Genomic DNA, 25,866 nt, shown 5'->3' on the forward strand with positions numbered 1-25,866 from the left:
TGCAGTGTATTGGCGCTGCGTGACTCAAGCAAGGGCTATAGAGAAAGACTTGGGAAGTACTAGTGCCATCAAGGACAGTCAAGCTACGAAGATTGGCACAGAGAGTAGTGTGACCTTGCTTTTCACTCCAATGATTTTTGTTGGAAATCTGCTTAAATTTTAGGTACCCTCAACTATCCATTCTGTACTTTACATTCATTTCCACGTGTGAAAAATGTACATTTGTAATTTGAATCATATTTTGTTGCTGTTATTGTTTGTTGTTGTTGCTGTAGTTGTTTAGTTATAAATAAAATATGTCATCTCAAATATATGTTTATGTCGGCCTTGTCTGACGCCGTAGGAAATGAGTCGGAAAAGTAGGGCGTACACGTGACCACACTGCAAAGCCTGGAAACGTTTTTTTTTTGTCTCTAGTAAACTACAGATCAAATGATATACTGCTCATCATTTAAAATCATGGTACATGTATACTAAACAATAAGAGAATGTTCCGGTAGTCTGATTTTTAGTCCAGACAACAAAATATTCTGATTATTTCAAATATCCGAAGGTTTGATCAATATGCAATCGGAAAATCCAGAAAGGTTTGAATATATGAATTTTACGTGTTTTCTTCACATGACACCCTGCACGTTTTACACGTGAGGTTATAATATTAAAAAAAAAACAGCGTGAGGAAAGATACACGTGCAATCATTGGTTTGCATGTGGGTTTTTACCTCCATGAAAAATGGAGGTATTATTTTGTGTGTGTGTGTGTGTGTGTGTGTGTGTGTGTGTGTGTGTGTGTGTTTACGCATGGCACTTAGGTTGTAATGGATATGGTTGGGTTCAATCTGTCCCAGAGTAAGAAAGTCTACAGCTTGTGTTTTTCATTACATGACCACCTTGACAGCTGGTGTTGTTTCCCTTGGGCAGAAAAGAACGTTTTTCTTCGTGTGTATTGCAAGGTTAATTTGTATTTGCCAGACAAGTAACTGTAAAAAATCAGTGTTATTCAGCATTTTTTTGTACAGGCTGCAAGGCGGCTTTTTAGAAATAAACTGTTATAAAAAAGGAGACACCATTGTGAGAAGATGACACTGTCACCATCACACAAGATATGATTTTTTCATGGAGATCTGAGATCTCTGAATTCTTGTTTCAATAGATATTAAAGCTATATGTTAAGCATTTTTTTATGTCAGGAAATTGCTGACAAGCGCCCTGACACTTTTTGTTTCATAACGCACTAAATTTTAACGATTCATAGCGCACAAAATAGGTTTTGATAGAAATAAAGCATTTGGCTAAAACAAAAACACCCCTATGAACCGAATGATCGTGTCCAACCGTATACGTAACAAGCTCGCCTTGACAAGATAGGTCTAGACAAATCAACAGGCGGCCGTGCGGTGTCCACATGTGTTTTTGGTTGCTACCAGATATTTCTAAGACCATGTTGTGGAAGTAGTGCGGTGCGGCGACGTCGAGGGAGAAACCAGAGATGGATGCTCCGACAGAGACGCCGTATGAGCCTGAGGAAGATGTGGATGTGGCCGGGTGGCAGTGGACGGAAACTGACAAGAACGGCATTCACAAATACGACCACCTCATCGTGGGACTGTACCTGTTTGTCATCGGTAGGAAACGCAAAATACATCCTTTTTTTCAGTCTCTATAGCATAAAACAGTATCCCTTTAGGTAGTTCTGTAAATGATTCTATTACGTTTTCCCTTTTATCTAATTATTTACATTTTTATTTGATTGGCATCAAGAACAATTCTTTAATCTGATGGAGATTTCGTGAATTGGGAGGTCTCCGATTTTCAGCTATTGTTAGCAGTGTAGTGGGCAGTGATGGCGAGACTGACTCTGGACTACTCTTCAAGCAGAGATTTGGGTTTTGGGGGGGTATTCGTAGCGTGTTTTTAGGCTTTTTTTATCTGGGTTTCTCTTTTGCACTGAATTTTTTTCCCACCAAACCCAACCTCTGCCGGCACTCCCCCAAACCTATTTAAGAAACGTTGGGTTTGATAGGGAAAAAATCAGTGCAAAAGAGAAACCCCGATAAAAAAAGCCTAAAAACACGCTAAAAAAACCCAACCCAATCCTCTGCTTGGAGAGAATCTGGACCAAGCGGTTGGGAGTTCAAATCCCGGCTGGCCATGGTGTCACTGACCTAGCATTCACGCTTTTGGAAAACATTCTCGCAGTCCTTATATGTAGGACCAGGCATAAGCCATGGCTCATTGTCTATTGCAATTTCGTTCTTATCGAGATGAACTAATATATTTTTCCATGTGTAATATATTGAACGTATAATGTTTTGTACTTTATCCCGATGTCAGAAGATGTATGTGTATGTACGCCAAATTCGCAGGCACGCGGCGCGGCAGAAGCTGGTTATTTGACGGTGAACAAATCTGTTTACACTTTTACCTTAACTGCAAGTACCCTAGTGCATATCCTGAGCACGCCACCACTGTTACTTGTTTTTTATTCATAAAAAAAAACATAACAAGGACAGTGTGACGCTGCACTCAAGTTTATAACAGCGCCACACAACAAAAAAGGTACAATTAACATTTAAATATACGAAGTTGATATGTCTGTGCGCCGTAGGCCCACCACCCCAAGACATTAAAATGTTACATTAAATGCTATCAGAGCTTTTTGAAACATAAGATTACATGGTAACCTCCTATACCTCACTGTTACTTGATGTCAATGATAGTTCTAGGTGAAAAAACCAACATCTTAAACATGGGGTTGACAACTCTTTCCTTAAAAGCAGTATAAGGCGTTCGAACTGGGGTTACCAGCGGTCATTTACAGTAAAGCCGCTGCAACCCGCTACTGCAAGCACTTTTTACATGGGAACCGCTGAACAGAAAAACAAAACACGTTTCTACAAATATGAACCATTTTCAAGACGTTACATGTATGCCGTGATTTTATTGTGGATATGTAACATGTAACGAAGCTACTGCCCTCATCGTGGGTGACTTTGAAGGTCAGAATTCTTGTTTATGCACTCTTATAAAATCCAGGTCCCCATATCCAAGTAGCAAAGCACGCGTGCAAACATTGTATTTTAACCACTCCCCAAAATCGTTCAAATTACCTCATTGAGGTCTTGTTTGGAAGAGGAACGATTTCCGCAGATTTCTGTCTTAGGGATTTTTCAAATATGACCGCGCTGATGAACTATGGATATTTTTAAATTTAAAAGTTAAAATGTCGTCAAAATCCCCCTTTTAAAGAAAGCCGTTTTTAACAGAAACCAACGAGTAAGAGACAGAAAAAACGGTGACAATTCAAACCATTCGCTCGGTAACATGCCTTAAACATTCACACGAAGTCTCCTGACTTGGCTACGATCACGAAATTCAATTCACAGGAAGTACGGTTGTGACAGAAAACTCTAATTGCTATTCCCAGAGCTGTCAATTATTACGGTTGATCCAATCTCCCGTTATACAGCGACTGATCATGGTATAGTGTAGGGTGACGTGTAATACATAGCCGTGATTCAATTATGATTGACCTGTAAAACTCGCAAACAGTGATAGAATTGTAATTAACCCATCACGGTGGAGAAAACAACAAATTTCCACCATAAGTGAATCAACCTGCCCTAAATTCAGATACTTGTTGACTTTTGACAATCCATACATTGTGAATATAGGACAGTATTTTAAAGAATGTCTAAACGTAAGAAATTCTTTAATGATTGTATAAGCGCCTTTTCATCCCATATCACCTAGTATTGTATTACGTAGACTGATTTGTAAGATTTGTTCTCTCATTTCTGCCATACTTTGTAACTTGTACATTGTTGCGTAATAAAAGTCACTATATCTGTGTTTTCAGATATTCAATTCAACCTGTTGATAAAGCTTACTCTCCAAGCAGAGATTTGGGTTTGGGGTTATTTGTAGCGTGTTTTAGGCTTTTTTTTCGGGGTTTCTCTTTTGCACTGAGATTTTTCCCATCAAAAATAAAATTCAGTGCAAAAGAGAAACCCCGATGAAGAAGCCTAAAAACACACCAAAAATAACCCCAAATCCAAACCTCTTTTGAGGTTTGGATTTGGGATTTGAGTAGTTAAAGGTACCAAAGCGATGTAAGGGCAGTTTTTCAAAGTAGTTTCTTGGTCACTTTTTTGATAGTAAGTTGAATCAACCCTATATATCCAATATAGCATATTTTAATGAATGAATGAATGAATAAAGACCTTTATTGTACAAACATACCCACTGGTATAGATCTTAAAATATCTATTAGGCTAAAAAAATGCGATGTCGCTGACGAAAAAGCGTAGTTTGTTTTGTACTGTAAACAAGTCCTAGCGGTTTATTGCTGGTACATAGAAAGAAAAGGACTCATCATGTCGCTTGTTTGGGTACTGCTTCAAATGCTTCAAGTATGAAATGATGAAAACAAAGAATGACATTAAACATCAATTTCAGACAGATTTCCTCATCCAAAATATTAATTTTTTATCTATTTTGTCGACCTAAAACTGTGTTAAATGCCTTTAAAATGACGCATTAGTTGCTTCATTGTATCCACGAGACAAAATTGTTTATACCTTCTTTTTTTTGGGGGGGGTGTAGCGGAAGTGGCATCAGGTGGTAATCATGGCTTCGTTAAATGGAGTGAAAGAAAATTCAATCACAAAACAGCTGGTCTGTCCTTAATGAATAAAACATGGGTCTACTCCTTTCATTTCCTTTTATTTGTGGTAGCAAAGCTTTCAGCAAAATCTGACCGGACAACCTTTGCCCGAGAGAGAGAGGAGAGAGAGAGGAGAGAGAGAGTAATAGAGAGAGAAAGAAAGAGAGAGAGAAATAGAGAAAGGAACAGAGAAAGGAAGAGAAAACGAAAGAGAGAAATAGAGAAAGCAAGAGAGAAAGGAAGAGAGAAAATGAAAGAGAGAAAGAAAGAGAGAAACAAAGAGAGACGTAGAGGAGAGAGAGAGAGAGAGAGAGAGAGAAGAAACTAGTAAAATACATCTTTACCAAACGCAATTCAGTTTAGCCTCTCACGTGTAGGTTAGTTTATTTCTTTCGACCGGCTTCAATTTTCATATTCACCGTTGAAGAGGGAAAATCATATACAACGTAACTCAATACATTGTCCTCATTTCGATACCTTTAGCAAAATAACTAGTATTATAGGGTTCATATAAAAATAAAATACATTTTTACAAATAACAGTAAAAGTACATTTGGCACAAAATGATATTCATATCATTTACAAACGAAGGGAACATCACATTTAAAGCAATTGTTTGAACAAGACTGTTTGAACAGTTACAAACGAAATAGTTAGGTAGACTCACGCAGTACAGAAAATATTTGGTTCATGTTGCAAAAAATTTAATTTGCTGTCTGGGACACACGATAACAAGTCCCTTGACATGTTGTCCCAAATGTATGGACACTCCATCATGTTATTCATGTCACATAGCGGCTAATGGTGTCAGGGCAATCTGGTAGATAGATAGTGTAGACTTATATTTGAAAGGTTTCTAGCTAACGTCAAAAGCTGTCACATTTGGAAATGTGAAAGAATATAATTCCTGGCTTTACTCAGCTGGAAATAGGTACGAGGTTCAACCGGGACCGGGCTTTTTTGGGCATGCATGGCATGCTTAGACCGGGGGGGGGGGGTCTTTTGAGGCCCGCCCCCTGTAACTCAACAACCACTTATTGTAGGGCCACCAAATTTTCAGAGAATGGTGTAGTAATGAAATAAAAAAAAATTAATAACAACAACGTTTGTGGAATTTTTACGTCATTTATATATTTTTCGGGGTAAAACCGTCAATTTTTTTTTTCGTAAAACTCAGAGGAACACAACCAAACTTTAATAAAAAGTATCTATGATAGAATATTAATGTCTGCTAAGACTTATGTTGCCCCTGGCAACAACAGTGACGTCAAAATGACCCCTGTGAAACATTCAGGAACTCGGCCTCCCGAACACTAGCCGAACGCCCCCCAACCATGGTTAGGAGTATGTTGGGGCAAAGCCGGCTGGTCTTTGGCGAATCCCGCTACTATTTAGCCAAGCGTTTAAAATGTTTTAAATATTCGTGCATTGCTCGGGAGGTTCGGCTGTGGTTGACTGTCATTCGTGTGTAATGTCAGAAGAACGCCAGCCAACCATTAAGCTAGCACTGGTCGCGGTTTCATTTTGACTCAAAATCAATTCAAATTCGTTTCGATTGGTATAGAAAGGTAGGCGTGGCCTAATTATGGTCTGATTGCTTCCAAGCGTCAGCCAAACCTGGTTCAGGAACAAATTCAGGGAAGGTCGTGAATGTGTGACCTGGAATTTTGGGCCGTCCTTTCTGGTGGTATAAAGTCGCCGGTCCCCTGTTTTGGAAAAGCCGCACATCGAGCAAAGCAACTACCCTCGTTTATCCAAAAGAGTAGGTGTCCCGTCGTGAGTGGATCGAACCAAACTTTCCAGACTCCACGTTCACATTTTTGAAGAAAGTCCCCTATCATGTCAACACTTTCACTAATTTGTAAAACAACACTTTAATAAATGATTGTTGCACAGCGATTTTTTATAGTACAGAGTATAGCATATAAGTTCCACGTGGCTAAATAACTACATGTACAAAAAATGTAATACAAGGGTGAGTAGTATATTTGGAATAGGAATGTAGTCCGGGATAAAGATGGGATCAACAATCATTTGAAAAACAAAACTGTATAATCTTTTCCGTAAACAATGACAATAAAGGCACACTTTCCCAGTAGCAAGGCAAGATCGCCCAAGCGTCTGGTTTTTCGCAATCATATGTGGCTTCATTTAAAAGATAAGCCTGCATTACTTCATTAATATTTTTTTGCATACTATTTAACTGGAAATTGAAGCTGTCAGTATTTTCTTAAGACCGACTTGATCGCTGTACATCCTCTACTCTCTAATTGGGGATTGGTTGTTCCTGGATTGTTATTTAACTCGATCAGAGACCCCAGCAGTTACATAATAAATTGATTAAAAAAGAAGACAAACAGATATGAAGCTGTACACGTAGTTACGGCTATTTTTTAACCCATTTCTCATCAACTACACAAGTAATGAGCTTTTCTTCCCGAAAAATCCTTGGAAAAAAAGAATGATGACATACGTATCACAAACATTATGTAGCAAGCAGTAGGACAGAGTTGGTCTCCTGTCACCATATATATATGCTCGATTATGAAAATAAAGAAAGCATTTGTTTGTTACAACTATGCATCTTATTGGCAAATGTTGGTTTTATGTTTGTTTATCAACTTAAATTTACAAAGGAATCTCCCATAATACAACCACTACTCTTCCTGGAGTTCTCTTACATAAATTATATAACTACTGCTATAACTACTTGTCTGGCTAACATTTTTCATCTAATAATTAAGAAAATAATATGATAATAACAATAATACAACGAACGATATTTAAGGAAATTTTACACAAAAAAACATCAATTGATGTGCATTATGTTACCTTTCTAAGCATTGATACTTTACTTATATTCAGTCGACAATGTACAGTACGTCAATTTACCATTCAACTGGCAGCACAAGGTTTTTAAGTCACACGATTCCTAACGCATGAGGTTTAATAGGTCACTAGCGGTCATACCTTTGACTAATGGCGGCATGTATGTATTAGGTATATGTACCCGCATTTGGCATGACTTGTATAGCAAAACTAGGTCGGCTAGGTTGGGTAGTATATCGGATATTTCCCAAATAAGAAACTAATGTCTACATGGTAAAAAAAATCATGAATAATTTAGTCTGATATTTTTGTTCCTAAATAAAAATGTAGGAATTGTTTTTGGTATGTCAGTGTATGTGTGTCCGTGTGTGTGTCTGTGTTTCCGCCTGGCCATTAGGTCACTTTGTGCCCGGACTACTTTTGACTACAGGATTCGCCCATAAATACTGTGTAATAATAATAATAATAAACTCCTGATTAAAGCAGCACGGAGGATTCATTTTAGTGAGGACTGCCTGTAAATTGGTCTGGTCTCAAGTACTGTGCCGAACTACTTTGTGCCCGGACTACTTTTGACTACAAGGCTCACCAAAAATACTGTGTACTGCGACCTTAATTCTGTATTCTATACATTTCGAAGAAAAAATGAAAAACTCCTCATTAAAGCAACGTGGAGGACACAATTTAGGCCATACAAATTTAATTTGTTGTTTCTCGGATTCGCCTATTCTTTTCTTTCTGATTTGCAAAATATAAAAATAAAGATTCTGGTTTTGAATGAACTAAAAAAAATGCTCATATTTTAGCCCCAACAGTTGAGGAAAGTCCTTTTCTTCCTTATTGTCACAGTTTTTCCATCTATGAATGCAGTACTTTGATTACAAGTTCATAATTCATTGTTTAAATATTAACCCAGACTTTTGTGTTAACATCATACATGTAGCATTTGGGGCTATAACAGGGTGCCTAGACCTGTTTCATTTTTCCACCCTGTCGCTTAATATTTTTTATGAAAAAAAAAATCCGAGAACCAACAAATTAAATTGGTGTGGCCTTAGTGATATCTTCCAGTAAATTGGTCTGGACAACACGTGCACACGTGCGTCATGAATGACCTTTTACGTCATCGTGACGTAGACAAACGTTTCTTGATCTCTCCTGCCGGCCCAAACATGGTGACGTCCAGGTCGCACGTGCCTTTGTGTCACGTGTTTATATAACGATTCCGCCTGAAGAAGTCTCCTTTCTGGGACAGTGTTTTCTGTATTGGGCCAACAAATAGGTTAACATAAATATTCAGCTATACGTCCTACATTTTTTAATGTTTTTTTTTCCGAGTCTGCCTATGCTGAGCCTTGAAATGATCTGTAGTATTGCCAATAAATACAACTAGAAAGGTAACATTGCAGAGCAATCATGCATTACTACCCTTACATGGCCTAGCGACCTCCAACGTTGCTATATAACGTGATCAAACATTACCGCAACGTTTTTTTTCCATAGCACAAATTACCATGGTTACAGCCGTCTGGTCCTGGCCATTGACCTTGTGTGCTTGGGGAAAAAAGTGAACAAAAACAACATGACTTCCTTCCGAGAAGGGAAACAAATAAAACTAGCTCAACGGTGTACTTCAGTACGTTGGGCGAAGGCCATAGGGGGAAAACTACGTCTGCGGTTTTAACCCCCCGTTCCGGTCTAGTCGTGCCATTCTCTCCTTGTGAAAGGTCTGTCTTTTATGTCATTATTTTATTTTGATGTGTCAAGTTGGCAGGAGTGGGTTGGTGGGAGCACTTGGACAGTAACCTGTCGTGGGTAGCTTGGCACATCCTTTTTCTGTCCCATTTCCTTTGTCTATGTCTCAGTAACGTCGAGAAAATAGTTAAGAAACCTCTTGTCTCTCTTGTCTAGTTTTGATTCTGTTATACCACAATTAAAAACGGGAAACAAATAAAACAACATCATCATAAAAATGATGTGTTTTTAAACCTTGATACATCCTTTCCAGGTATCATCGGTACCATTGAAAACGGCGTCACTCTGGCAACATTCACGAAGTTCCGCCCCCTGAGGTCACCGACCACCATGCTACTCGTACATCTGGCCATAGCAGATTTGGGCATCTGTATTTTCGGCTACCCGTTTTCCGGGGCCTCCAGTCTGAGGGTAAGGTCTAAGATTTCTGTAGCACTCGTGTCGGTAGTTCTTGCAAGTTATACACAAGTGTTGGGCATCATTTATAACTCTGGATCAATTGCTTACGTCATGTATCAGTAAAGTCTCGTGTAAATAAGGTCACGTGTTTTTAAACAGTAACTCTCGCGAGATCACGTTGTGAAGTGATTGGTCATTAATTATCCTGATGAAGACGACAGTGGTCGCTGAAAATTTGATCTCTCTGTAAATTGTGTGTTGAAATAAAGTTCAACGTTTTACCGTAGAATCTATATTTACTATAGAATATAGAATCTGTTTTAAAATTGACGCTATATCCAATCGCAGCTGTTTAAGGTATCTTAATACTGAGTCTAATAGTCTAAGATTAGATTGTTTTTCTATGTTCTGGTAATATAAATCATGAATTGCATTTTGTCACTCTTGTGTATTTGTTAAAAGAAATTTATATTTTTAAATATAAAGATCTCAATGCATTCAAAATGTTCGCGGTTTCAATCCACCAATAATACGAAGGTACGAAGATAATATAATACAGCGTTTAACATTTTATAGCAATAGTTTGTGTCCCTGATTTGCAACTCAATTGGATATAGCTCAGTCATAACCAGCGTTTTCGAGATTGTATCAGCCATCAACCATGTACGAGTAATCTTCAGATATTCTATTGATTTGGTTGATTTGATTTATTGAAATTGTGAAAATACAATACACGTGGAGATGTTTTTTATGACGATTTACCACATTTGTGGAAGGATTGACATAACAGGTGACTATCACCTCTTCAAAGATGTCAACCCCGAGACCAGACTGTAAGGCTTGAACCACTCACACCGGGAAGGTCCCCTACTCTTTTCGATAAGTGCGGTGGGTTCTTTAACGTGCGTGGGGTGTGGCTCTCCCAAACACGGGACCTCCATTTAACGTCCTATCCGAGGGACGTCCTTAGCCGAAGCTAGGTACTCATTTACACCTGAGTGAAGTGAGGAAAGTCGTGTAAAGTGCCTTTCCCATGGGCACAAGATCGGTGACTTGGGCAGGGTTCGAACCCACGACCTCTCGGGTGTGAGCCGAACGCGCTACCGACTGCGCCACACGACCACACATGTTGTTGTACATGTGTAATTTGCTACTCATAGAAACAAATACAGGACAGACAATATTCATTTTCACATGAGTTAAGAGGGGAAAGAGTCGTGTAAAAGTGCATTTCCCAAGGGCACAAGATCGGTGGCATGTCAGGACGCGAACCTCTTGGTTTCAAGTTGAGCACTCTGCCGTCACGCCACACGACCCCACTTCTGCTACACTAAATGAGGTTCTCTAAATTTGTAAATTGATGAAAAGATAGTCTAGATGCCCAAACGCACACCCCAGTTCTTGCGCGGCCGGGGCGTGATAGTCCGTTGTAAAAAAAGTGACGAAAGGGTTTTGAGTGTCCAAGTTTGAGGTGACATTTCTCATAAACTGCCACGAAGTATCATTAAACATTAACATGGCTGAAGAATGTAAGAAATGGTGTTTTTGGGGCTAAAATTTCTTTTGGCTCCGAACCTTACTTCCGGGTATCCTTGCGCGCCAAGTGTAATCCGCCTGTTTGACCTAGATTTCGCTCTGCGCCTTCGTAGGGGTGCATTTGCAACCCCTCGCGCCGTGGACTGTTTAGAAAATTACAGTACTAGAAATTTCTTTATAATTTACTCGGGTGAACTCAAGGCTTGGGTCTTTCTGCCAGCATCAGTCATTTCTGCCGGAAAATGTTTTTTCTATGGGATTATCCTACGCGAAAATTCGCAATTTTGGGCATTAATTTTGGAGTGAAAAAAATAATTTTTCCGTTGATTTTACCAAACTTAAAAAGGTTGAAGAAACAAACTCAGCTGGTCTTGTAGCTGAAGAGATATCCTTTCGTCCCATATACAGTTATTCTCATTCCGAATAATTCCACGCCAGAGACGGTCGCTAGATTTGAGGGTGTGCAGCTTCCAATCGAGACGCCAAATATACTGGGGTGTGCCCCCTTATGGGCTACAACTCAATTAAATGCAATCAGTTTACACTAAGTGAAAATGCTGTATGCCATTGAGTAGGTTACAATCCGTAAAGAGGCATTGAAAACCATAATTGCACGCATATATTGCCGGGAGGAAAATGACTCTGTCTTCATAGAATGGACAGCTAGGTACGGTTGCCGTTCGTTTGCTATATTTGGAGAGATGGTGATGACTGTGTATTAATTTGAATTGAAGCGTTGACTGGGTGACAGATTTTCACAGATTCTGTCATGGAGAGTAGAAGCCTCTGGTTTTGTGGAAATACATTTGGGGCGATCAAAGTGGAATTAAATTCTTTTGCTAAGCACGTTAAAAGCCCATTTTCCATTGATGGGAGCGAATACTAAATACAGGGTCTTGCCTCTGGCTTGTAGATGGGCAGTCCCTGAATGGGTTTTTCATTTCTCACTTATAGATGAAGATTTTAGAATTGTAGATGCATTTATCAGTGAATTTATCACACTGGACTTCGCAAGGCCACACCAATTTAATTTGTTGGTTCTCGGATTCGCCTCTTCATTTTTTTCTGATTTGCAAAAAAAAAAAAAAGATTCTGGTTCTGAATCAACTCAAAAATGCTCATATTTTGCCCCCAACAGTTGAGGAAATTCCTTTTCGTCCTAGTTGTTACAGATTTTCTATATCTATCAATGCAGTGGTTTGATTAAAAGTTCAAAATTTATACTTTAAATTTTAACCCAGCCTTTTTTGTTGACTTCATGGCTCATATCGTAGCATTTGGGGCTATAATAGGATGCCTAGACCTGTTTTTATTTTAATTTTTCGCCCTGTCGCTTCATATTTTTTCTGAAAAAATCCGAGAACCAACAAATTAAATTGGTGTGGCCTAAAGCTGCATTATGTTGCATTACAACGAAAAAAAAGTTAATTTGCTTGTCATTTCTGAGTACAGTAAGTTTAACCATTGTCCTGCTGGCATTTTGAAAAGAATATTCTAAAAAAAATTGAAGTCTTAAACAGGTCATAGACTTTTTATGACTTTTGATGCCCTGCGGTGGCACAGTTTCTTCCGCATTCGTTGCGTTCAGCTGCGGTGTGATGCGTTGCACCAGAAATACCCCCAAATTGTACATATACAGGGCGCTACATATATGTGGATGGTACTGTATTTGCAACCCATATACATGTATGGGCTGCGCAGGACAAGGGTTTCAATTAAGCTTACTCCATCGCAAACAAGCGACATTCAGGAAGTGGATGTGTCAACATATGGCTCCTTACTATTATATTTAAAAGCCAAAAACACAGCTATCAGCCATATTTGTTTGCGTTCTAGTATTTTGTGGTGGTATATCAAACTAAGTGCGCCTCGATTGGGCTGTGTCTAAGTGCCAATCTAAGATGTCATTATCATGATATGATAGCATAAAACTGTTGAAAAGTAGGGGGAAATTACAATCACATAATTCAATTGTTCTTAATTTTAGTGCAAAATGTTTCATACATGTGTGTAATGCCCCCTTTAATGATATCTAAGTCATCTGACTGATTTGTATTTACCCTATGTTTCCCATTAGTCCCACTGGCTGTTTGGGGGTGTCGGCTGCCAGTGGTACGGCTTCAATGGCATGTTCTTCGGCATGGCTAATATCGGACTGCTGACATGTGTGGCCGTGGACCGGTACCTGGTCATCTGCCGACAAGACCTTGGTGAGTTCTGTTTTTTTTTTTTTTGCCTGGGCCCCACAAGGTGAGAGGCCCATTTTCGAACATCACCTTCCTATTAGCAACCTTTGCCTATCCATTAAACCTCATGTAAAACCATCACAGTTTCTTGAGTTATGTTTTCGACATACAAGCACTCAAGCAAACTAACTCGAACTCATTTCGAACTTGACCTTCGTTTTCCCAACCGCTACGCATACTTGCCTACAAAATATAATTAAGATACTGACTTCTTCACGGACTTTTGACTTACGTTGCTGATCTACATACAGACCAGAACCACAGCCACTCCATTATAGCATATATTCTGAAAAATACCAGAAAATTTGAAACTCTAGTTTTATGCCCTGAAGTAGCTTTGGGTGCCTTTTATTTTATTCATTTATTTGTTTATTTTTTGCTTCAGGCAAGAGGTCCATATAAAAACAGGGACACTACAAAAACAAGACAAATACACAAATTACATACAGATGTGGAGAGAACATTTTAATCATTTTAATAGTATTCTGTATCTGTATCATTATAATCAATCAATCAATTAATCAATCAATCAATCAAATGGTTTATTCTCAACCGACTTCGCAGCACCAGGCTGAATATCGTCAATTGTAACATTCGTTAAAAACATTATACATTATAGAATACATTTTATACATTATAAAATCGTTAATGGTACATTAAAAGGAGCGTCTTACTTTAAAAAAACATGTGGTGTACGAGTACAACAATGAAGTTCTGACGATTATAGCCAGTATAACCGCCCTTCGGCGTAACACAGCAGCTTTTTCTTCATTTCAGTCGACAAAGTAAACTACAACACCTACGGAGTGATGGCGGCCATGGGCTGGCTGTTTGCGGCCTTCTGGGCAGCGCTGCCGCTGGTCGGCTGGGCAGAGTACGCCCTGGAGCCTTCAGGTTAGCAATCGAGTGGTTTATAAAAAACAAGATCTTTGAAGCTTTCTTTGTATGGTAGGCTTAGCCTCTACCAGGCACCGCGGATCGCTGGAAAAATATTAGAAATTGGCCGAAATAAAGGGATAGTATACCAGAGAAGATCCATTGCCATAGAAGCTCCAATTTGCGACCCACGGATTGGAGCTTCTATGGCCCTGAATCTTCTCTGGTATACTATCCCTTTATTTCGGCCAATTTCTAATATTTTTCCAACGATCCGCGGTGCCTGGTAGAGGCTATGGTAGGCTAGTTTTAGCTTTTTATAGGTGGTATCTGAAAATAAAGAGACGCCTAGCTTGTTCAAGTTTAGCCTATTTCAAACACTTAAGAATACAATGACATAAACCTGCTAAGAAATGGCAGTAATTTTCCTTATATCAATAAGATTTTTCTCATTCAGAATATTGCCACCCGGAAAATTGCCTTTTTTATTTCTACATGTAATCAAAATACATGGTGACGGCACACTCAAGTTTTTTCAACTTATATTAATGCCGCCACCAACACAGGGGACAATACAATACTCATTTCAACCTGAGCGAAGTGAGGGGAGTCGTGTAAAGGGCCTTTCCTAAGGCCACAAGATCGGTGGCTTGTCAGGACTCGAACCCGGGACCTCTTAATTCCGAGTCGAGCACTCTGCCGTTACGCCACACGACACCACTGAAAAACAGTTGTAAGTCGATATTGCCTATACCAACAACTGTGAAAGACACAATGACACGTTCTTATCCTGCCATGTTATTTTTCAGGGACGGCATGCACTATCAACTTTCGGAAGAACGACAGCTTATACATCTCTTACGTCAGCAGCTGCTTCGTCCTGGGATTTCTCCTCCCTCTCGCCGTTATGGCGTTCTGCTACTGGCAGGTACATGTAAACAGGGGTGCAAGAGTATATAGTGCAATTTTACGGAATACAGTGCAAGTTTACATGTACTAGTATACAGTGCAACTTTACGGAATACAGTGCAATCGTATTAGAATACAGTGTAACTAGAGTTTCAAGATGGCGGACGCCGCTGATTCACATATTTCTGTCTTTTTCGAGCGATCCCTATGCAGTAACATGCCATGTGTGTAGTATGTAGTGATTTTACTAAAGTTCTATCTACGAGAACGGTCCGAATTCGCTCGAAAAACATAGAAATATGTCAGCGGCGTCCCTGGAAAACCGGGTCCAGGTTACACCAATTGCACTGTATACTGTCTAGTAAACTTGCACTGCATTCCGCAAAATTGCACTGTATACTCTGGCACCCCTGTACTCTGGCTACATAATTTATCAATAAACTTATTAGAACAATAATAATAAAAATACGGCATCTACTGGAACATAACTACAGTTCCACAAGGTATAATTTATCTAATACAAGAGTGTGTGGTATTGAATAAAAATGATTTTTTACAATCACCACAGGAATTACTAACGTCTATACAGTCCCTAATATGTTTTCTTACGTATATAATACAGGGGTTGTTCAAATGGCATTATGCATGGATTTGCCATTAATGCTATGCTACATCATTGGCCGATAATGATTACATAGCTGTAATTGCAGTTTAGGTCCACCTGGCGAGTTTAGGGTTTTAGCCATCTAACATGGCGCACAGTAATGACGTCATGAAGTCACCTGAGTGCAAACAAGCTCGTTGGCAAACCTACGGGGCATGCGCAAAACTCGCAATGTATACGTATTGCGTGTAGCACTTTGGCAGAAGGAGTCGTAGTCGTGTATGTAAGGATGACATCGCGTCAATACGTTTCAAAAGTTGTATTGGAAAAAATAGTTTGAAACGGAGAAAATTCTGACCGAACTTTGACCGAATATCTACCAAAAAACATGAAATATCCATGTTTGGCGGAAAAACACTCTGCTCTGCCGACGCCCCATGAAAAGCACCCTAGGCCTTTAATTTACTAAAGTGTGAACTGTACAGCAAAGATAGAAACGAACTGTATAGGTCTATACAGAACCTATTTCCGTATTTCATACACTTGAGAAAAATTTATATTCCTAATGCAAGTAGACAAACCACCCATCGAAAAACAGATCTGTTCCTTTATCTCCTCAATAAATAACGACAAGTTGAATTTACATAACGGTAGTTACTTTTGTATCTGTTAACTGTATCCATTCATCTTGTTTTGTTGTGACCTGCACTTAGCCAAGTGTGGCAAAAATGTGCAATAAAGGTCTTCATTCATTCATTCTTAATATATAAAACGCTGTACTTTGTGTGTACGTAGGCCAGCTGCTTTGTCAGCAAGGTGCTGAAGGGAGACATTGCAGGAGATCTGACCTTTCCAGTCGCCATGAATGTTGACTGGGAGTATCAGAACCATTTCTCAAAGGTAAATTTTGTTTGCTTTATATAACCGGTAAACAGTCCTTAGGGTAACACAGCGGGTTTGTATATAACAGTTAAATGCTGCGTAAGGCCTATCTGTAGGGTTTGATACACTTACATTAACACCAAGACGAAATATGGTTTCATGGTAATTGTCTATTTTAGCCATTTGACTGTCAATGTTTAGAGTGATTCTTGTGTTCTCAAATTTTATCTATATCATCTGACTAAAATGATATATGTATATGTGATAAATAAGTTGATCTTTTACATTTTAGTATGTATTTGTAGAAGTATCAAGACCTGACTGTGTTTGTGAACAAGCCTGACAATTTGGCCTTCGGGCTGCAACTGGGCTGTATTTTTTAGAGAATTAAAAGAACCATTCTACTACTACTGTTATTTATTACTAGTACTTAATTCAGACAATTAACCTACTTGGCTTTCCATTTGATTAGATATTTTTCTAGACCTTGCTACTGCATCAGACCTTAAGGTTTCCATATCTTTTGTGCATGCTAGTGTTATAATGTAAACATTTTAAGTGGTGTGTGTGTGTGTGTGTGTGTGTGTGTGTATGTGCGTGCGTTTGTGTGTGCGTGTGTGAGCATTTGTGTTTGTTATTTTTTTGCATACCTGAAAGCATGCATGAATGTTTCGATTTTTCACTCAACTGGACAGGTATAAGGGAAACTCAACGCATGTTTTAATACATGCTTAATCTCACAACTTTGCGGTAATTAGGTGTAGCTTGGAGCGCTGACACAGAGACGTTATTGTTAGGGCTGTATCGTCTGATTCAAAGCGCTTATTTTGACGGAATTTCTGCATTGGTGCAAGATAAATGGATCTTACTCTATTCCTCTAGATGTGCCTGGCCATGGTGGCAGCGTTTGTGGTGGCCTGGACACCCTACTCCGTGTTGTTCCTCTTCGCCGCCCTGGGAAACCCTGACGACATCCCCGCCTGGCTCACCCTGCTGCCTCCGCTCATCGCCAAGTCCTCGGCCCTGTACAACCCCATCATCTACATCATCGCTAACCGGCGGTTCCGAAGTGCCATCTGCTCCATGATGAAGGGTCAGAATCCTGGCATTGAAGATGACGAGGAACATGCTGACGATCATAGGTCAGGCCTGTGTTTTCTACGAAATGTCTTCAAAAGAATAGGGTCGGTTAATAGTTATAGCGATCTATTTTTTGGTGACGTCTAAGGGAGGATCCTAATAATACAGTATTGTGTGCAATTTGCAAGAATTCTAGGAATTGTATAAAAATTTCTTTCTACAGGCATTGAATGCCCACAGGAATGTCCCCCAGCTCTGTTTGTTGACATGCCCACATTCCTGGAAACCCTTGGGAAAACCTGTCTGCCCCGGATGCCCTACTTTCTGTCACCTTGGGGATCATTTACTGTACACTTAGGGGAGGGGAGGGTACTCGTACCAAGACTTCATCAAAATTATGAAATCATGGCACTGCCATGCAAACAATAACCCTATCAGAAACCACCGTCGCCATTGCAATGTATGTTTTCATTGCCAGTCTTGTTGTAGATGAATCCAAAGTGATCCAACAAAAAGAGTAATTATGACGTGGGCATGTCTCAGTACATTTTGCACACTTGTATTTTTACCACCATACGAAATAACTTGCTTTTGCTCCTAGAATCATCTAGTTTGTGCTTCCTTTTTTGTGCGGGCTTAAATGAAAACGCTAGGTCCGGTTCTGATTTGGTACTTACAAAACAATGTTTGCAAGTAACGTTTTATAACTTATAAAATATAAATGATAGTGTAGGTAACAAATGACTCAATATTAGACCCGTTGGAATTTATATATGAAAATAGTGTGGTATAGGATTTAGTCCATTAAGTCCATTAAGGCCTAACTTCTACAGCAGCATTTTAAAACTGCAGTCAGTTGTAAAGGTCAACATGATATTCTGTAACTTGTCTAATAATGTTGATAACATAGGGTGCACGCGGGTCTTGTCTGTTACATATTCCATGTTTCTAGTAATTACTATATTTACTATAGGCTGTGTGTATGTTGTTACAGATACAGAGTCTATAATCTTGATAACCATGTTTTTAGTACACATTATCAAGAGCATTATCAATCAGATATGTTTGGATTCTAGACATAACAATGTATACCAAATGCATATGCCACGTTGATTTTCTGTTCAGTTTATGTTAGTTTTCTGTTAAGTCTGTTATACTATTTTATTATATTCCGTTGTTATACTTCGTACGTTTTAATTGGACTCCAGGAAGAATAGTGAAAAAATGTATTAAATAATTGAGATCTGAATAAACCAAACCAAAAATAATGCTGCATGTTAGTTAAAAAATAACATTTAAAAAAAAGTAGTTGTCATGGCTAGTATAGTCCATTGTAATTGTATACACCAATTAAGTAACTTAATTTTCTCCTGTTTTTTAAGGATACACCCGAGTGAAGACAATGGGGTTATTTCCATGGTAACCCTGAACTTGCATCACTGAGGGCCACAGGCTGTCACGTGGCGTGTGACGTCATCACTGTGTCCGCCGCCATGTTGGTGTTTACGAACAACGGCAAAACTACCCTTGTCCTGCGGAGCACAACAATTGTCGTTCTGCACATACAATACCATCTATATGCATATACATTACCATAACACCCTGTATAGGTACAATTTGGGGGTATTTCTCGTGCAAGGCATCGCACCGCAGCGAAACGCAACGAATGCGGAAGCAACTATGCCACTGCAGAGCAAAAAAATGAGGGTCTATGATCTAATTAAGACAAGAAATTATTGAAAAATGTTGTGCCAGGAATGTCAGTAGGACAAAGGTTAAACATATAAAAATATTCTTGCCCTCTTCAATAATCCTTATTAGTCATTTATATAATTAGAAATGCAAACGCAACAGCATCCAATGAAAAAGAATGCTTCAGGAATTTTAATTACGAATACCCCCTTAAAATCTATTCGAATACAGTCATACGGACTCAAAATACCATTTCTTTTATACCGTTGCAAAGAAAGTTTTGTTTTAGGGCCTCTGTGTGTATGCTTAATTGTGAAAAGCATAATTGGACGATACGAATATGTAAACATCGTTTAACATATTAGGGCCTAATTTGCATAATTGATAAGAAAGTGCTAGAATAGCCTTCTTTGTCAGAGATGCAAGATATATCAACTGATATAAAAAAATCAAGCATATTACGTCCTTATTCCAATAATCGACGAGACACATTCAGAATTTCTTTAGTTGTAGAATAAACATAATTTGGCGAAGATATGAGATCGTGGAAGTCTAGTTTCTTAACGAATTTCCTATTCGAAGGTCTCTACTCTTGTATTAACACGCAATGCAGCCGTAAATATAATAATTGTCCTTTTATAGCGGGTCAGATGACAGTCATGTAGCTGCCACTTTGTTGTCATTAATACGAAATGAATTTTTGACTTGAATGTAATCGTGGTTAGTTGATTTACATCATTTCACGTAGAAATTCACTTTGTAAGTGCATTGTTAAATCCTTTAGATCCTTTTCTTGAAGTAAGTTAAACGCTAAGAGTACCACAGGGCATCGTGCGAGACAACAGCAGCAACGAACTGCTAAAGACAGAAAATTTAAACAAATGCTGCATTTTACCATGATGACATCAGCGCGGTCATTAATTTTTGCTTAATTTTTGGGAAAAAAGATATGTATTTGTTGCCCTCTGAAAGTGGTCAACATGCCGAAAATGGGCAAGTATGTCTGTTGCCATGCCGGAATGTGGATACCAGATAACTATGAAGAGAGGAGACAAGATAAGTATCTGATACACAACAACCATTTTAATGTATACTGGTGTAAAATTGCGCACTATGTAGTAGATTGTTACCAGCTGAAAGTTGCATATTTGTTCGTTCTATACTGTATTATCTAATGATATGTTATTAGTCATTGTGTTTAATGGAGTGTCATTAATGTAATGTGATATTTTATTTTAATATTCATGAGGCCGGAAATTGTTATTGTGAGATGTAAAATTGTCATGAAATGTAAGAAGCGACCTCACATGTAGAGCAGAGGATTATGGGAAAGGTCAGAGGTCAAGGCCGCTAAGACGAAACCATATCCACATAGCTGTCGGCCAACGTACTGCACCTGCGCGAAACCCCCAATGTATTGTGCATAGAACTTTGAAAGAACGTTTCATATAAGGTCGCAAATAAGCCCGTCTGTAGTTTCCAAATGTTATGTCGGATCGGAAGAGATATCTTCAACAACACTGTATCATCTGTATCATAGATATCGACATTTACTGCTATTTCTTAGCACATTTTCGTCATTATTTCATACCTGATCCGTTTCAAGTAGTCCAAAAACAAGGTACGTAAATTTAATCGCTGTGCCTTTATTAGTGTATTGAAACTCCTGCATCTACAATTGCTGCCCAGTCCTCCTCGGTATACCATGCTGCCGCAATTCAGATAAAGAACATTTTACATAGTACGTTTCTCTGGCATATTACGCGTGTATACATGTTTTCCAACGTTTGATTTCTTGTTCAATTCAATTCAATTCTTTATCAAGATACCAAACATAACAGACAAACATGACATACAATGTTGTCTGAATGGCGTTGATATTTACAAGATAAAATGTAAAAAAAACTATATATTTACAACACCTATAAAAACAGTTCAGTAGGTGTACAACCCAGATATTTACAAGGTCCATTATCTTGTGCCAGACTCTATTTGTACAGTCTGGTTATAGAGTTTGATTGACTGGCGAAGGAAAGAGTTCTGTAGTATTTTTGTTCTGGCGGGGGGATACGTTACAAATGTTATGTTATTACAAATAAAGAATATCTTGAATTCATTCATTAATTTACAAGACTTTCATTCTCAATGACTGTCGATTCTCAATTACTTGGTAGTTAACCATTAAATACGTAAAAGTGAATAATTACACAGTAGTTAACCATTACATAGTAGCTATAAATACGTAAAAGTGAATAGAATAATTACACACTAGTTAACCATTACATAGTAGTGAACCATTAAATACGTAAAAGTAAACAATTACACAATATTTAATCATTACATAATAGTTAACCATTAAATACGTAAAAGTGAATAATTACACAATAGTTAACCATTACATGGTAGTTAACCATAACGTAAAAGTAAATAATTACACAATTAAAGTTAACCATTACATAGTAGTTAACCATTAAATAAGTAAAATTGAATGAATACACAGTAGTTAATAATTACATTGTAAAGCACCATTAATTAAGTAAAAGTGAAAAATTACACAGTAGTTAACCATTACATGCCAGTAAACCATAATTACGTAAAAGTGAAAAATTGCAAAGTAGTGAACCATTATAAACTAGTGAACCATTATAGAAGGAGACCATTATTTAAAAGTAAACGCCGGAATGAAGAGGTTCGCCTGGTCTTCTGTACAGCTCCCTTTTGTCCAGCCAGCCCCGTGGGTCCCTTACGACCAGACGGCCCCATGGGTCCCTTACGACCAGACGGCCCCATGGGTCCCTTACGACCAGCCGGCCCCATGGGTCCCTTAGGACCAGCCGGCCCCATGGGTCCCTTAGGACCAGGCGGCCCCATGGATCCCTTCTGTCCCGGAGGTCCAGATGGCCCTAGATAACGACAGATTATTACTCACAACTTTCGTAGAAAAAAATATATTGTTAAACTATTTAGCTAGACATTTGTTCGGGAGCAAATACAGCATTGAGGACTTTTCACTCTGAGTCGTTTAATCCAAAATATACTGTTTTATATCAACATTTTCCAGGTCGCCGGGTCTCCAGTATCAATTGATTCCTCACACTGTGCTTTTTAGTAGAGTTGTTCTCGAAATCCCCGCATACGGTGATCTTTATTATCAAGTATTCCTTCAATAGCCCAATGTATATATTGTTTGTCGAAAAATGGCAAAAAACAAATCAAACGACTCTGAAATCCTGTACCAAAAAATTACCAAAAATAAAAGTCTTGGAGTATTTATGTACCTCCAAACGGGGTTTCTAGTAATTTGTCAAAAACAAGAAGAATATTGAATGCATTTTACAAACTGACAGGAGAAAGAGAAACATGAGAAAAAAAATCTAGGTGGAGTACTGTTAAACACAGAAAAAGTTAACTAAGTTTATGAACGTACCTGTTGTCTTGCTCATCTCCTGAAGACGCTTCTCCAAAGCGGCACTTCGGTTCCGCTCGATGCCAAGGTCGCGTTCTAAGCTGTCCATAGTGATGGACATGCTGTTCACTTCGCGTTTCAGGGCGTCAACAGTGGCGGACAGCTCTGACATGTTGCCCCATTCACTTTTCAGGACGCCAACAGCTGTGGAAAGTTCCTAAAGAGGCCAAGATACAAAAATATGTAAAAGACGAAAAGAAAAAAAAAAGTCAGACATTGAACCAGTAAGATATTAGCAGTTTTTTTTTTTTTTTTTTTTTGTGAACGACTATAAAATCAATGGAAAGGTGCAGGCCAGGAGCCGGTGAATTTTTCTCTTTTTTTTCGGGTTTGAACACCGATCGGTACTGATCCTATTTTGAAAACAAAATATCCTTTTTGTCCTTTTTTATGCCAAAACAAAGTTAAGCTCTGAAGCATCATTAAAACATTGATTTTTTTTTTCAATTTATAGAACTTAGAAACCTTTTCTTTTTACTTTTCTTAATTTTTTAAATCTGCATTGGGCTGTTCTAGATGCGTGTATATACATGTATACATTTACCATGAGTACGAATATCTTGTTTTTAAATTCAAATATGAAACGTTATACTATATAAAAACTTCGAAGCAAACAAATACAGCTTTTGATACCGTAATGTAATATTGCACTAAACGCTTTATGTAAACATTAAAGTGTTTCAGCAACATAGAATGTCTTTGTTGTCCTTCAATAAGTTGTTACAAAGGATGAAAAAAAGATTAATCAAGCTTTGCATCAATTAATTGAAGGCATGGCGCGTCTGGCCTCAGCTCCCTGGCCGATCGTCGCCGCACAATTTGTAGAACATTTGCAGAATCTCTCTTGAACTCTGACTTTCGTGAATGGCTGCCCCCAGTAAGGCAGAATATCTCTGGTAGAAGCACACGTTCTGCACATAAGTTTGACACTCCGTATTGCCGCACAGAACGGTACAAAAAATCGCCCATTCCCTACATTGTTGAGCTGTTAAACGCTAGTTAAATACAGTTCTTAGCTGCTTTTACTTAAGAGGGCATTGAGTTCGGCTAGCATTCACCTTTACCTCTACTTGTGTAAATAGGCATTATTATAGCTCCCTACCGAATTTGTGTCATTAACTTGTAAATTATGTAATTTTTAAACTATTAGTGTTGTTTAACGTCAATTCTATGAACTGTAAAAACAACTCAATTCAGACTGTCGTCTGCTAGTTGTTTGAATAAAGATTGATTGATTGATCGATTGATTGATTGTCTGTGGGCATGTGGGCACTGAAATATAAGAAAATACAACGAAGATACAAGCAGGATTTGCAATAAACACTAGTATTTACCGCGTTGTGAATGAACACTATTGTCGCAAAGCCCACCATCACCAGGGTAGCTAGCACAGCAAAATTGGCGGCGATGCAGCAGCGGTAGGCCCGAAGGAAGGTTTGGATCGCACGGCGCACACCAGCTTCGTTATGGTACGTACTGTCATCTAAAAAAGTAATTTTGTTTCAGTTTGACATTTCAGATTTACATGAAACCCCTTGTTGTCAAAAGACACTCAATGTAAGATTTTAGCTGTGAAACATGAAACATTTTGTCTGGATACAAGTCTCGTAAACCGGGTGTTACTTGAAGTAGCGAACTAGAATTAATAAGAATTTGGAGATCCCATATTCCTCCATGAAATATTTAGATTTCATTTATTTATTTTTTGTCATCAAAATTATGTTAACCCAGGGTTTACATGTTGGCATGTCGGTGATATTTAATACTACCTGCACATATATAGAAGAAACATACTCAATACACGTTCAAATGTATATAACAATTTACTCGAACAATACCAAGCATGATAAAAAGGAAAGGTAAACTTAACCACAATAATTGCTTGATAATGAATAAAAATGTTTCAAACTAGATCTTGTGTCCTTTTTCCTTTCAAAGTGGTGTCTACAAGTAGTCTTTCTTTAAAGGGCAAGCAACATCATCTGCCCGCTGTCAAGGAGGTCATGCAATGAAAACACGTGAAAACAGCAAACTTCGCTAGATGTAAGCTATCACTCCCCTACTTACCGCAAGAAAAAAAAGACACATACGCGGACACACACACACACACGCGCGCGCGAGCACACGCATACACACATACACATAAACATAAAGTCGTAACAAAACTATACCTTCATTTTCACAAGTTAGAAATCTTGGCCGTACTGTCTTAATTTTATGGAAGACATCCTCTGGAGACCTACTGACTAGTGCGCGCGGGCGAATTTAAAAAAGAACAGCCAAAAAAAAATGCTGCTTAACCACAGGAATACAAACCTGGCATTGTAAATTTGCGGTACTTTATAGCCACTTTTACGACAAGCCGACACATGCTGACCTGTACTGATCATGGGTTATTGAGTTCCGTGGAGCTTCGGCAGCCTGGGTGCCGTCCTCCGTAGTTGCCGCCGGCTCCCTAACGTCCCTAACTACCGGATTACGGAGCCAGAGCCTCGGAGGAGGTGTCTTTTTTGTTGAGAAAAGGCGAAAATCAATGCGCGCGTGGATGTCATCCATAAAACTGAATCAGAGTGGCCTTACCTGACGATGTGTCCGTTGTGTAAGAACGTAAGTTGGCGTGACGCTTCATGTTTTCGGCCGGGCCAGTTCCGTCCAGCGGAGCCGGCTCAGCTTGCCTCAGCCGGGGCCCCTGTAGTTTTACCGCCTCGGCGGCGTCTTCGTAGGTGTCTGAAGACGTTTCTGGCTCCTGCTTCACGCCCGAACCGTCATATCCATGGCGGACACCCCCGCTAGGACCACCCTGATGACCAGCCGACGGCGGCCCGCCCGTTGGTCGGTTACCGGACCTTACAAATCCGGCATAGACACTTTCATTCACACGCTCGGCTTGTTCGTACATTTTGCACCGTACTAGCAGGTAACGGGT

The 25,866-nt window shown here is 38.9% G+C and overlaps 1 protein-coding gene across 1 annotated transcript; it reads left to right on the forward strand.

Moving 5' to 3' along the window:
- The first annotated feature begins 1,415 nt into the window (after positions 1-1,415).
- Positions 1,416-19,225, forward strand: LOC109475263 (visual pigment-like receptor peropsin). The gene is made up of 8 exons (XM_019775902.1): positions 1,416-1,625; positions 9,504-9,661; positions 13,263-13,395; positions 14,209-14,325; positions 15,117-15,235; positions 16,616-16,720; positions 17,585-17,844; positions 19,165-19,225. Exons 1-8 carry the CDS (start codon positions 1,490-1,492, stop codon positions 19,223-19,225), a joined length of 1,089 nt encoding a protein of 362 aa, XP_019631461.1. The 5' UTR covers positions 1,416-1,489.
- Positions 19,226-25,866: the final 6,641 nt, after the last annotated feature.

This window comes from Branchiostoma belcheri, unplaced genomic scaffold (assembly GCF_001625305.1).
Source record: "Branchiostoma belcheri isolate BF01 breed outbred unplaced genomic scaffold, Haploidv18h27 scaffold1, whole genome shotgun sequence".
Classification (NCBI taxonomy): Eukaryota; Metazoa; Chordata; class Leptocardii; order Amphioxiformes; family Branchiostomatidae; genus Branchiostoma; species Branchiostoma belcheri.